Raw genomic sequence first — 15,233 nt, 5'->3', positions numbered from 1 at the left:
TTACACTACAGCCATATCTATGGTTACACTACAGCCATATATATGGTTACACTACAGCCATATCTATGGTTACACTACAGCCATATCTATGATTACAGTACACCCATATCTATGGTTACACTACACCCATATCTATGGTTACACTACAGCCATATCTATGGTTACACTACACCCATATCTATGGCTACACTACACCCATATCTATGATTACACTACACCCATATCTATGGCTACACTACACCCATATCTATGGTTACACTACAGCCATATCTATGGTTACACTACACCCATATCTATGGTTACACTACAGCCATATCTATGGTTACACTACAGCCATATCTATGGCTACACTACACCCATATCTATGGTTACACTACACCCATATCTATGATTACACTGCACCCATATCTATGGCTACACTACACCCACATGGTTATACTCTACCAGACAATTTTTTAGGAGAGTAATGTTAAAATAAAAAAGATGTGTAGCCAAATGGACGGACAAAGCCCTTGGCTATTCAAGGGGAAACCCATCGATTTATCCAAATCTCTGCATCATCAAATGGTTCAGATGTAAACATTCAGAGTGGTTTGGTGTGAAATGCTCTGTTCTAGAGAAACTTACCGAGTCAGAACTGTTCAGAGTTTTAGTGATAGGAACCAGATGTCCACCTCTAAAAGCTCCCTCACAGAAAGTTACTACATGAAATGGTTATGAATATGTCTTGAATTGTTTCCTGATAGTGAACTGGTAAAGATTTTGGCCTGAAACGTTTTTTTAAAATTAAAACTTTTGCCATCAACAGTGCCTAAATCACTTTGCTTACATCTCAATTTGAATTTTGAAATGTTGAAAAATTACTTGTATCCCCTTTTAAATGCTGACAGTTTTATCACATTCTAAGGATTATTATTCAGCACTGTTAACATCTTGACTTACTATCTTGAATGAATCTCAAAATTTTGACTGACTTTTTTTTTATTATGACTTTTCTCAAAAGATTAACTATATGGAAATAATGACAACTTTCTCAAAATATTGATTATGCCAAAATAATTTTCTTAAAATATGAACTTACTATGTCAAATAATTACTTTTGTCCTCAAAATACTGACATTGTTACTTATTATGCTACTTATTGACTTACTGTATTACTTATTACGTAACCCTCTGCTGCGTGCACTATGAGAGCAATTTAAAAAAATACTCAATTCACTTTTCTTGCATAAAATGGTCATTATTTTTTTTGGACCCGATTATTAAATTCAAAAACATAACAAAAATAATGTGTGCAGGGGTCATTTTGGAGTATGTTGCCTTGAGGCAACAAGTGCGACAATGAGAAGAAATGATGTAGAGCCGTGTTCCCTGAAGTAGTGAGGCCTGGCTTGTGACTGGCTAAATCCAATCCACTGTCGCTTCTAGGCAACAAACATATTCCTGCATTCTCATAACAAAAAAAAATTATACTGAATGGTATAAAAATGAGGTTTAAACGTGCTCACTAAGAGATAGTATGACCAACTACATGTTCTTTATTGTCTTACTCAAACTCTTCCCTTTATTTTTAACCCTATTGTTGTCTTTAAATATGTATAATCTTATTGTAAACTGTAGGAAAATGAGTTTGAGGCAACATCATGCAACAGAGGGTTAAGTACTTGCTATATGGAAACTGAATACATTTATTAAATACATTTAATAACCAAAATCTATAAAAATGTCCATAATTGGAGAAAATCAAAAATATTAAGACATTTTAAGACACAATATTTCAGGAAAATAGTAATTATTTGGAGATACTACATCAATATTTGGACACACTGCTGCCCGAAACGGAGGAGGAGAAAAACAGAGGTGATCTTCCTCTCTGTCTGTCCAGAACAGGTTACTGTACATTCAGGACTGCAACTCATTCTGGCACTACACAACTCGAGAGGACCTTCGCTTCTTCCTTCTTGAACTCGTCTCTTTCGTCCCACGTGTTTATTATTAGTGCAGTTTCCTGGTTGTGAAGTTTCTGAGTGTTTAAAGCTACAAACCGCAGTGACTCAGCACTTTCTACACTCTGGCAGTGTGAGTGTTTCAGCTCCTCTGATTGGTTTAAACTAAGAGGAGGCTTCACTCTCAAAAACAAAATGTGGGCAAGACACTGCGCTGTTAGAAATGAAGGTTCTGTTCAGGAACATTTCTCATTCATCAATGTACAAACAGTGTAAATGTTCCCTCAAAGGTACAACAGTGGTTTTAAGGTCTGATTGTGAACCTTAAATAGGTTTTTCCAGGTGAAAAGTTTGTATTTGTACCTTTTCATAACCGAATGTTTTAAACAGAACAGTAAAATAAAAGCCTGGAGACGAGACGGGGTGTGTGGAGTCAGTACAGCTTAGAACATATCATTTCAGTGGATTATGGTTCGGTTATGTTCCCTGACTAAAGGTACTGAGATGGAGCCTTGAGGGTTCCACCCCAGTGACAAGAGGGGCACTGACCCAGTGACAGTTTCACACCTTCTTTTCTGAGAATGAACAGATTATAAGGGTCAGTTTATTTATCACAATTAATCTTCGCCTGTTTATTTCCAGTTTTCTGATATTTTTTTTCTGCATTTGCACCCCAAAAAATAGATATGCAAATGTCCCACGACCACTTCATATCATATCTCACTGAAAAGCTTGTCTATTTAGGTTCTATGGGAAACAAGCTTTTCAGTGATATATGCCATGACGTGGTTGTTGTAGTGTGGGCAGAGCTAAGCCTTCAATAATGTTGGCAACTTTTGGAAAATCCAGTTAGATGCTAGTGGACGTGAATTGACTAAACACGCTGAAAACTGCGCTCTGTAAGACTTTTTAGCATTTTTGTAAGATTTAAGTATCATTACTAAGTCGGGAGAATAAAAGCAGGCTGATATATGCTGAGTGCGCCCTGCTGTGAGTCGCTCTGTAAAGCCTACAATAATCATTTTAAAGTCAGAGGCGTCGGGTCGAGAGTTTTTCACACCACATCTTACGTCTTTACGTCTTAACGTCACACACAGACTCAAAAAGAAGGGCCGGCTCGATGTTTTGGCCTCAAACGATCTCAAAATCAACATCATACTGATGAAGATGTGATGGCAATAGTAGATAATTCACTCACATCTTCAGAAGATGCTCCTTCACCAGGTTTAGACTGAGTTCTCTTTGGCTATGTTCACATTACATGCCTCATTTCTTGAATCCGATTTTTTGCTCAAATCCGATCTCTCTTACAGGATGGTTCATGCTGGTTTAGGTAAGTGATTCAAATCTGTCATTAATGTGACAAACCGGCGTCCTGAAATGACCCTCATGAGCTCATCCTACTCAGTAACGTCATGTGAATGAATCACGTTCATCATCAGCACAAACTAACGAGCAGAACGAGCTTCGCTGAGAAGATAATTAACTCTGATCAGCTCTCAGCTTCATTATTAGAGCGAGACGAAGGAGAAAAAGGTGAGATGAGCTGCTTTTCCACCGTTTACAGGCTTTAACTTCTGTTTGGCGCTGCTGCCATGGTAACGCTGAATGATGGTCATGCGCAGAGGAAAAAAAGCACATGAATTCCGATCTGAGCGTCACATTAAGGTCACATGGCCAAGTGTCCAATCTAGGACCACATATGAAAGTGGCTCAGGTCGTATTTGTGTGTCCACACAGCTCTGAAAGTCACATTAGGGCAAAAAATCAGATTTGTGCCACTTCAACCTGGTAATGTGAACGTAGCCTTTGAATTCACTTTCACTCATCAGATTCATCCACTTGGGGAAGGGCGGCGATGCACAACACACATTACAAAGTGTTCTACACTTTGCATGCAATTACACATTTCCAACAGAGAGGTCCCCAAACCCCCAAAACTTACACAGTGTAGCTTTAACATTATTCTGTTGAGTTTTGATGTTTTTATGATTATTTTATTAAACACAATTCGACCGAGAATCACTATTCATTGGCCTAGGCTAAATTAAGATTAATCCTGGTCTGGGGAAAGTGGCCCCTGTACTGTTTTTAACATGATGTGAAAGTCTGTAGATTCTGATTGGTTTAAACTGAAGTTAGATTGCTGATTATTATAAACTGAGAAAAGGTTGCTTTCTGACTGGCCTAAACTGAGAGGAGGTTAATGATTTTTGATTGGTTGAGGCTGAGCGGTGATTGTAGATTCTGATTGGTTTAAACTTGGAGGAGGCTTCTGGTTGGTTTAAAGGGAAAGTAGGCGTCTGATCGGTTTAAGGGGAGAAGAGGCTTCTGATTGGTTTAAACTTGACAGGAGGCTCCTGATTGGATTAACCTGAGAGGAGGCTTTTGATTGGTTTAAACTTGAGAGGAGGCTCCTGATTGGTTTAAACTTGGAGGAGGCTCCTGATTGGTTTAAACTTGGAGGAGGCTCCTGATTGGTTTAAACTTGAGAGGAGGCTTCTGATTGATTTAACCTGAGAGGAGGCTTTTGATTGGTTTAAACTTGAAAGGAGGCTCCTGATTGGTTTAAACTTGGAGGAGGCTCCTGATTGGTTTAAACTTGATAGGAGGCTTCTGATTGGTTTAAACCCAGAGAAAGCTTCTGATTGGTTTAAACTTGAGAGGCGGCTTCTGATTGGTTTAAACTTGAGAGGCGGCTTCTTATTGGTTTAAATAGAGAGGAGGCTCCTGACTGGTTTAAACTCAGAGGAGGCTTCTGATTGGTTTAATCTGGGCTTTATTCCTGAGATTGAAACTGAGAGCTAAACTGTAGACTCTGATTGCCAATAAGGTTTTAACGACTTCAACAGATAACTTGATAAGTATTCAGTATGTGTGCATATCGGGTATTACACAGAATGGCTCAGAACGCAGCTCAGCTTTAGAAACGGAACTGATCTGAACTATAAGCAGCGACTTAATACTGCTCAGAAAAGCATATCATGAACATTCATCATGAAAATGATAACAGCATCATATCAGCTCCACACAGCTGCTTTTTCAAAAGTTACTCTTTAATACTTTGTCTCTGGTTATTACAAAGATGTCAAGCATTGAACGCAGACTAAAAATGTATGGACGCACTCTCACAAACAAACAAACAAACAAAACACAATGGTTTATGCATACAAACACATACAGCACTCACACAGAGAAATACAAACATCAGAGGCCCGACTGAAATCATTAGCCAGCCGCAGCGGTCAGGCTTCGGCTGGATTCAAACAGAAAAACTCAGTATTTGTACCTCCCTTATTTCACCTACACCATATCTGAACATCTGGACGCACATGGACGTCCACAGATGCAGAATGCAGCAAATCTCAGAATCCTTCTTTAACTTCAAAGGGCATATCCATCAATTTTTTACAAATTCTGCATAATTCAGTGGTTGAGATGTAAACAGAGTGATTCAGAGCGGTTTGGTGTGAAATTGTTCAGATGTCTTTACAGTGGTGGTGATAGGAACCAAGGGGTCACCATGACTACAACACCAATATAGACGTTTTATTTACTATAAAAACCACCAAAAAACCATCTTACATGGAATGTTGATGGTAAAATAGTGATAAATCTGAAAAATTAAGTTTTCTTTAGGGACTATTTTACCTTATTCCTGCATGTATCCCTCCACCATGAACGGATTTAAAAAAAACTGATGAAAAAAATGATTTTAGAGGTGGACGTCTGGTTCCTATCACCACCACTGTGAACAATTCTGACTGCGTACGTTTCTCTAGAACAGAGCGTTTCACACCAAACCACTCTGAACGACTGTATACATTTTAACAAATTAATTAGGCAGGAATAAAAAAATGGGTGGACTTCCCCTTCATAACTGTAGAGTCAAATGAAATGGAAGGAAACAGGGAGGGGAAAAAAAGGCAGTTCATGTCAAAATGCAGCGTTTTTTTCTTTTTTCCTGAAAACATATGTACAAAATTACACTACATTTCACGTCCCCCTTGCAAACAACACGCAGACATACAAATATATATATATTTATATACACACACACATACATCTTTGTTGAACAGACCGGTATAGTTCATAACTTCATATCAGCATTGAAAGTACCTAAAGTGTACTGAAGTATAATCAACCAAAGGACATGCTCAACCTGCACAACTGTTGCTGTCATACGGAGCTTGTGTGATTCATCGTTTCTGACCATCAATGCGTCCAGCTTTGCTAATAACCACTAAACATTTTAAATCCATATAAAATCCTTTACATTTCGAGTAAATATCAGAGTCCGAAAGAAAAAAAAAAAAGGCACTGCCATTTGTTATTCTAAATACGACTTCCCAGCCTGACATGCATTTCTAAAATATAAATTACTTTTTTTTTGTTCTATTTTCTTTTTTTTTTCAATAAACATAATGATATTCTTTTTAAAATATATATGTATGTAATAATATATATGTAAGCCTGCAGTCAATACAGGACATCGGCTCTTGAGAATAAAACAAAAGAACTAATTGAAGGACACAGTAAAGCGGTATAGGATACAGTATAGATGCAGGAGGTTTAAAAAAAAAAAGAAGAAAGGATAATTATGAAATATGACTAATGCACTAATACACAGAGCTGCTTTCTCAAAGGCTGGAATATGAAGATAGCGCTTCAATGCTAAACCTGCTACAGCATCTTTCTCACTGACGGTTTATATCAGGCATGTCAAACTGGGGACCTTCCTGGCCAAAGTGCTGCGGAGATCAGCGTTTACCCTCATCTGACGCTCTGAATTCAGTTCACAAAGTCTTTGCTAATTAGCTGATGAGCTGAATCAGGTGTGTTTAATGAGGCAGTGAGCTGAAGTCTGCGGTGTTTTGGCCTGAGAGGACTCGAGCCTGACACACATGGTTTATGGGAGGAATCACACTACAGGCCAGAAGTTTGGAAGCACCAGCGTTTCTTCTGAAATCAAGGGTGTTAATAGTGAGTTTGTTCTCCTGTCCTGCAGTAACAGCCTCTGCTCTTCTGGGAAGGCTTTACACTAGACATTGGAACATTGCTGTGAGGATTTGATTGAGCATTAGTGAGGTCAGGTACTGATGTTGGATGGTCAGTTCTGGATCACTCCAACTCATCCCAAAGGTATTAGACGGAGCTCCATCACTCCAGAGAACACAGTTCAACTGATTCCCTGTGCTGGGGGGCTTTTTACCCCTCTAGCCCATGCTTGGCATTGGGCATAGTGACCTTGGGCTTGTGTATGGCTCCTCCAGAGCGTCCCATTCTATTCCTAGCTTTTCTATGGATATTATATAAGCAATTGGGGCAGCTTAAACGGACCATGTCCCACATTTTTCCTATATTTCATTATTTCTTTTCTTCCCTGAGGTCATTTGTGACATTTCTGTGTGGTTTAATGTATCAAAAAGAGTCATAATTCATTTTTACATCCCTTAGAATTAAGCAGGCTGTGCCTTTAAGACCGATATATGCAAATGAGCTATGTTCCGATCGGCTGCTCTGTGTTGTTCCTCATTCAAAAAGCAGTCCAGCCTGAAACACCCCACAGCATTACTGTGCAGGGCTGAACTGCTGTAGGCTGAACAGGACGATATATGTAAATGAATTTGTGACATCACAAATACAATGGATTCGAATCACGTCACTTTCCATATTGACTGTATGAACCGTCGACTTAGAAAGTGTAATGTTTACATACTAGACCAAACGTTTATTTGGCAATAAAGCTAAGAAAATGTGGTTTTCCATGATACAGACCCTTTAAAGCAGCTGAAGGGCTGTCTCGGATACTTTTGGATGTTATATCCTTTAAAAAAATCACTTTTCTTCCACGCTGTTCTGGCCTGTGGTGTGAGCCGAAGCGTTCCTCGCTCCTGCTCTGCTCCCACATTTCATTTCCGAGCGCAACCAGCAGGTGGAAAAACGCACAGCATCATCTAACGTCATCTGCTGAGGTGATCGGGCGTGAAGAACAACGTGACGTGAACTGAAGCAGCACTAAAAACAGTCCACAATAAAGGGGAACAATGTGTTCAACGTCGAGGCATAAAGTGATACCACACTGCACTGTACAACATGCTTTCTGGACGTACGGATCCCAGAGCGAGCGTTAACACAAGGAGAAAATAACGAGAATCAACTGATGCCTATAAAATACAGTTTTGAGATAAAGAGAAAACAAAACAAACAAAAAAAAATAATAACTTGATATTTGAGATGTACTTATGGTTACCAGCCATAGCGAGTTAATACATATGGTATCTTAAATAATACATCTAATGAATACAATAACCTCTGCGACAATAATAGAAAAACAAAACGAATAAATAATCATTTGAATCTGCTAATAGTTTTCTTTAAATGGCAGTGTCGAGTGGCTCTGCTTTACACTGTACGTATACGAACACGCCACTCCGATCAGACGTGAGTGTCGCTCACGTGCTTCTACACATTTCCCACCGTCCCACTGAAGGCTAATCATATGTAGGAAAGCAGTAGACCGGTTCAGATCTCCTTAAAGGGGAATTCCACCCTATTTTTTCAAAATTTCATCAGTTTGCTTGACGAGTACACAAAATCATTCCAACTGTTTTGATAAAGTAGAGAGATTTACCAAGACAAAACTGTAACAGGTGCCCTCTTAAAACTCATCAGCAATAACAAAACATGCATTTCTCACTTGTAGCTCAGTGAAACAACTGGAGAAATTGAGAGGAAAGTGCATATTCTGAATGTTCAATCTATTCCACGTTAGTGTTTGTGTTTAATTAGGACTTGAATTTAATAAAAACGCTAATATACATTCATTTTTGTGACTTTCACACTGAAACAAATGAATAAAAACTGTCCATATAGAATGTAAATGTATTTCATTATGGAACTAACTGTGTAATTGAATATATAACTACATATTTACACATCGCTGCTCTCAGAACAAAACCTCATATCTCCAAAGGTAACTTTACAAGAGAAGGAAAAATGTTCTTGAGTTTTAATGGAAGGTAATGGAAAAATGATTTTGGACCATTTCTGTTGGTCCAATCATCACAAAATCTTGACCCAACACAAAGAGCAAGTAGCTTTTTCAATGAAAAACGACAAAAATGGAGATACAAGGTTTGTCTCGACAGCGACGATATAAACAGGATAGCAAACGACAGTAACAACTCACAACAAAAGCTACCTCACAGAAATCATTACAGAAAAAGACTGAGTGCTGCATGCCACTTAAATCTTAAGCTAAATGCTTAAAAGGCCCATATTATACGAATTCGTTTGTATTTTATTTTTTCCCTTAATTCCACTTATAACGTTTGTGTGGATTTATTTAACAAAAACAGTCATAATTTTTCTTTGCACAACTGTTCTTTATCTCTTAGAATTAAACAGACTGTTTTTGTTACTGTGCCTTTAAGACATATATATGCAAATGAGCTCTGTTCTGATTGGCTGCATTATTTTGTGCCTTGTTCAAAAAAAGCCCAGGCTGAAACACTCCTTAGAACTTCAGTGTGAGTGGGCGGGGCTAAACTGCTGGCTGGATAGTGGTATATATGTGAATGTTGCTGTGACAACACAGAAACAATGAATTCAAAAAAGGCCACGTTGCCATATATGGACTGTATGGGCTGAGTTTTCCATAATATGGGCCCTTTAAAGCTGTACATTACATTTATAATGTAAACTATTATGCTAAAGTTACTTCCATAAGATGCACGCAGGGTGGAGAGATATATGTATGGTAAAAGAACAAAACTGATTTTTAGGGATGATCATTTTTAGCACTATCAGCATTACATATAAATATATATATATATAAACTTAAGACGGGTAGTTGTTTTTGCTTTGTTCCTGGTTCCTCTCACCATTATTGTAACAAAATCCCATTAAAATACGATCAATCCCTCTCAAATTGCCCCAAAAAGGCCCACTCTGGATAACTTGGGTCTCTTCTCACTGACCAAATCATGCTGAAATTTTGTAAAACGGGTGGAATTCCCCTTCAAGTCAAAAAGCGAAAACAACACACTGCATAGCCAACACATTAAATGCTTTCTCACTTTCAGAATGGCCATTATATGGCATGCATGAGACAGAGGCGTTCTCTTAGGCAGCTTTTTGAGTGTCTGTGTAAGGCAGATGTCGTCCATGCCTCCCCTTTCTGACCATCATTTAGACCAATCACAACACAGTATCATAGGGAGAGTATCAAAGTGCCTCTTTAACCTGGACTTCGGACTCCATCGATTCTCTCTCTGTCGCTCTCAGTACGTCCGTACTGGATCTTTGGACGATTTATAGCTTGAGGTGGGGCTGTGAGTGAAGTCCACAGCCCGTGAGTGATTACACAGAGGGGACGCCGGACACATGCGGGGACTTAACAGGTGCTTTTCCTCACGCTTCTTCTTCTACGAAGTGCGCTTCATCTCCAGCAGCGCGTTTCTGCTGCACGTCTTCGCCCCATCACGCTGCTAACGAGAGGCTATTGCACATCTTAGTGTTCACTTTTGATGTTTCAGCAAAAATTTCACAGCACCAAGTGCAGGACAAACAAGAACTCGTATAAAAAAACGAATCAAAATAAGAAAAACACTATAAACCCTCACTGAAGGACTTTGAATAGATTAAAAAAAAACGCAATCCTGTTAGATTTTTAATCAAAGCCCCTTTTCCATGCAGAAAACAAGATGTGTCACAAAGTGGCCAAGAATAATGTCAATCTAATGAGCTTATTCTGCATCGTAAAACCTACGACGTTAACAACCTGGCGCTAACTAACAGCCCATATTAAGACAACACTGAAAAAACACAATAAAGACTCGTTGATTATTTAATTAATCCTAATTGTCTTGGACTAAATGACTCTGTGTAGGCATTCTGCACTGAAAAGCCTTGGTAGAAAACATGCGGATGCACTCTGCAGCATATGGCCACCAGATGGTGCTAAAGACTCACATTACAGTTTTCCAGGTTGGCACTCTTTTAAAGGGATGACTCACCTAAAAATCAGATTTGCACAGTTTTCCCTCCTTGCTCTGTATGTAGTGAATCAGCCAAGACATGTTTGGTGTCTACAGGCATTTTAGGGGGCAGAGGCTCGAGGAAAAACATCAATGTGCATATTAATTCATTTAAGTGTCAGCATTTGGCATGCATATTTGTCCACAGAGATGGTCTAACCATGTTCCAGAGCAAGGAAAAAGGGTACCACTTTAGAATAAGACCACCCTTATGAAGGCAAATTAGTTTATTAATGCTTAATGGTCATAAACACCTTATAACAGTTAAATAAGAAGGCCAACAGTGACCTGTTGCTTGCCAAATAGTGAGCCCACTTTCAAGTACACTCAAACCTCAGACGCTGCTGGTTGCAGATCTTACTCTGTCTTCTCCAACAGTCAGCTTCCTCACTTACTCATATCACTACTCCCTATTTATTTACGTGTTATACAAGCTCATTATTGTATTTATGATGTAATAACCATTAATAAACTAATTTTAAACCCTTTATAAGGACAGTCTTATTGTGAAGAGGCACTGGATAAAGTATTAGGACTCTCATCTAAGGACGCAGCCTAATGACGCAGCTAAATGCTCAGGTGAGATTTTCGAGCCAATAATCTTCCGTTTACAAGCCAACCACAAATCACTACTTAAAACTGGGTTATAGCTCCCTTCAAGCATCTCTTCTCAGAGCATCACATTAAAAAATCACATAAAAATAACAATAACAAAGAACCTGGTCTGTCAGGTTACTGGGGCCCCTTGATGCTCTTCAAAATAACAGACCAGATTCTAAACAACGGCAGAGATCATATAAAATACAATTACCGTACATCCTGTCTAGGAGGCCACTGTTTTTGGGTGACACAGACTTTTATTATATCAGGCTGAGAGCGTAAAACTAAAGACACACCAGACACGTCGAAGCTGATCGACTACATCTGTGGTCAGAGGAAGAGGATCTGATGTTTTGGTGAACCATCCCTTGAACAGAACATCACATTTTCTGCTCCAGCACTGAACAATCCAGTTATATTACAACTCACAAATCAAAAGCGACTATTAACCCTTTTACTCTACAGGAAAGCCCTCCGCAGCACCACACACAGTCAAATAGTAAGGGTGTAACAATTACAGCACTTAAAAAGTGCAGGAAAACAAATGAAATAGTCTATGATGAACTGATACTGATAACTGTGTTGATGATGCATCTTTTGTCGAAACCACAAAATGTGTAAAAATGTTAACTAGTGATTTGATCGTGGCTGAACTTCACACTGTAAAAAGTAGAAGAATCGCTCATTCAATCTCATTCAGAGTATTTATTTGAGATGAACTTGAATAAAAGCAGTTAAAGGGCCCACATTGACTTTTTTCTCATATTTTATCTTTTAGTCTACTTGTAATATCTGTGTGGTTTTATGTGCAAAAAAACTATTTCCAACCCATTTTACTTAATTAAACAGGCTATATTTGTTACTGTGCCTTTAAGACTGATATATGTAAATGAGCTCTGTTCTGACTGGCTGCTCTGTGTTGTGCTTTTTAATTAGAAAGCCGTCCGGGCTGAAACACTCTTTATAACCCCAGTGTACGTGGATGCATGGTTTTTGTGACATCACAAAAGCACTAAATACCAATAAGGCAGCTTAGTATCCATATATGGACGGTATGGTCTTTACTTATAACTCTTTTGATTAAAAAAGTGGATTTTTACATCATATGAGCCCTTTAAATTGCTTGTTATTGAACATTATATGAGCCCTTTAAATTGCTTGTTATTAAACATTATATGAGCCCTTTAAACTGCTTGTTATTAAACATTATATGAGCCCTATAAACTGCTTGTTAGTCATTTTTTAGGCTGAACTGGAAAACCATTTTTACAGTGTACAGCAATCTTATTTTTTTGTATTTTTATCAACACAAAATATTAAAAATCAAATCAAATATTGACCTCGGACTCAAAAATCGCATCAAATCTGAAAATGCGCATTTGTTACACCCCTATTAACGATACACAATGACCACTACCAGCAATTACGTATATATAAGAATTCAGCCTCGTCTTTGCCGAGCATTTCTACCCACTGACCGCTTCACGTTTTCAAATTATAGCTCTTATATTCACTTGCCTTTGCTGGCATTTCTCCCAGAACGCCCGTTCCGAACACCGTCCCACATCCGCCGACGCCACAGCAAAAATCCCGACCTGCCGTCTGCCTTCAGTTCGCCGCCTCTCACGTCAGAACCCATTTGTGACATTCCTTTCCCTTCTATCTCTCTCATTCTCTCTCTACCTCTCTCTACCTCACGTCTCACGGACCCTCCACGCTTACGTCACTTTCCTTTTCCCCTTCCTGCTCTATCTCTCTCCCCCTCTCTCCTGACCTCCGTCCTCCACTTTCATCTTCTCAACTTCTTAAACAGCAAACCACATCTGGAACAAGATGAGCAAAATCCAAAAAAATTAAAAATAAAAAACACAAAAAAAACCCAAACATGCTGGCATGTAAACTGTGCTGGTAGCTGCTGCTGCACACCTCAGACGCTCTGGTACCCTTGAGAGTAGCACTTGTATGTAAACAATGGTGTTTAGTGACTCTACAGAAGCTCTTTTAGACTCCGAAGCTCCAGCCGGACCGAGCGGATTGGCCGGGATTTCGCAGGACATACGTCGGCTGGCTGCTTTTGTTTTTTTCTTGTTTTTTTGGTGTGAAGCAAAAGACCCTCGCAGCAGCTCTGCTGAAGATACCTCCCAAATTCTCTCCCTTCCGTAGTGGAGTGGAACTTTTCCCCACTCCATACCTTCCATAGTCTTTCTATATGGAAGTGCCGCGTCGGGATAGTCCTCCTTTTGGCAATTTGTATTTTTTTTCTAAAAAAGGTGATTATCTCCCAAAAAATAGCCCAATCCCCCATGCCTAATGTAAAAAAGCTGAAGTCGTCATGGTGACGGAAGCCTTTCTGAATGTGGTGAACGGCGCTGTGCGGATCATCACGCGCATGCCAGCCGCTCACACCGCTCCCATTGGCTGTGTGTTGGTAGATGGGCAGGTGGGGGTGGAGTTTAAGGATAGATGGGGGGGGTTCCTGACCTCAAGATGTCCCCCCTGACCCCCTCACTGCATGGCTAACTCTGCCTTCTCCTCCTTGTGCTCAGATAGTGGACGTCCGATCAACACCATCTACAAACACAGAAGAACGCGCAGCTGTTAGGAACAGATCACAAGCTTTATTTTATGGTGGAAAAAGATATAAAGGACTTTCATTTTTGACATCATTTAAAATTGTGTCAAAATTTCATGATGAATGGACCGACAGACCTGGTCTAAAATTATTTACAATACAATGAACTTCTATTAAAAGTAAAAAACATTTTAGCTTCTACGGTAAAGTTTGGAGATACAATGTTTTGTTCTGACAGCAGTAATATACAAATAAGATGTAGTATATCGTGAGGACAAAACCGTTTATCTCTAGAAATGGTAACTTTACAGAACGTAAACATTCATAACTTTTTTTAAGGGAATTTTCCCCCAATTTTTCTCCCCCATTTTGTCATATCCAATTCCACCCACTAGTTACGACTCCCCCAGTCACACAATGCCACCAGTGCTAGGAGGGTGAAGGCAAAGACAGGCTTCCTCCGAGACCTGTGAAGAGCCACTGTGTGAGTGAGGATCGTGCTGAGTGATGAGGAAGACGTGGGGGGCCATCCTACCCACCCAGAGAGAGCGAGGCCAATTATGCTCTTTTGGACTGCCGGCCACAGATGGCTGTAGTATCACCAGGGATCGAACTTGCGATCTCCTGATGATGCGGCCAATGTCTAGATTGGCTGCGCCACTCGGGAGCCCCTCAACACTCAACGTCTTGAGATTGAGTCCATTCACTATATATGTATGTATATATTCTAGATTTGGAGACCCCTCTGGTGAAAATGTGTAATGCACACAGCATGCAGAAGATTTTGTAACTGTAGTTGTTGTGCTTCGCCGCCCCTTCCCTGAGGGGATAAATCTGATGAAAATCAAGAGAGAATCCAAAGGGAACTCAGTCAAAACTCACTGAAGGACTTTGTCTTCTGAGGATGTGAGTGAATGATCTACTACTGTTATCATATCTTCATCAGTATAATGTTGATTTTGAAAATATTCGAGGCCTAAACATTGAGCCGGACCTTCTTTTTGAGCCCGTGTGTGTGATGTTAATATGTAAAGACGTACAACGTGATGTGAAAAAGTCCTGACTTGAAACATC

The 15,233-nt window shown here is 39.5% G+C and overlaps 1 protein-coding gene across 1 annotated transcript in view; it reads right to left on the bottom strand.

The window, feature by feature from the left end:
• Positions 1–4,981: 4,981 nt before the first annotated feature.
• samd4a (sterile alpha motif domain containing 4A) overlaps positions 4,982–15,233 on the bottom strand; it is a 110,669-nt gene continuing 100,417 nt past the window's right edge. Inside the window, 1 exon segment of the mRNA XM_036593990.1 lies at positions 4,982–14,158. Within this exon segment, the coding sequence (XP_036449883.1) occupies positions 14,130–14,158 (29 nt within the window). The 3' untranslated portion in view covers positions 4,982–14,129.

The sequence above is a fragment of the Colossoma macropomum genome, unplaced genomic scaffold, assembly GCF_904425465.1.
Source record: "Colossoma macropomum unplaced genomic scaffold, Colossoma_macropomum, whole genome shotgun sequence".
Classification (NCBI taxonomy): Eukaryota; Metazoa; Chordata; class Actinopteri; order Characiformes; family Serrasalmidae; genus Colossoma; species Colossoma macropomum.
The sequence above is the reverse complement of the archived record's forward strand: the minus strand, read 5'-3'. Positions and strand labels throughout refer to the sequence as shown.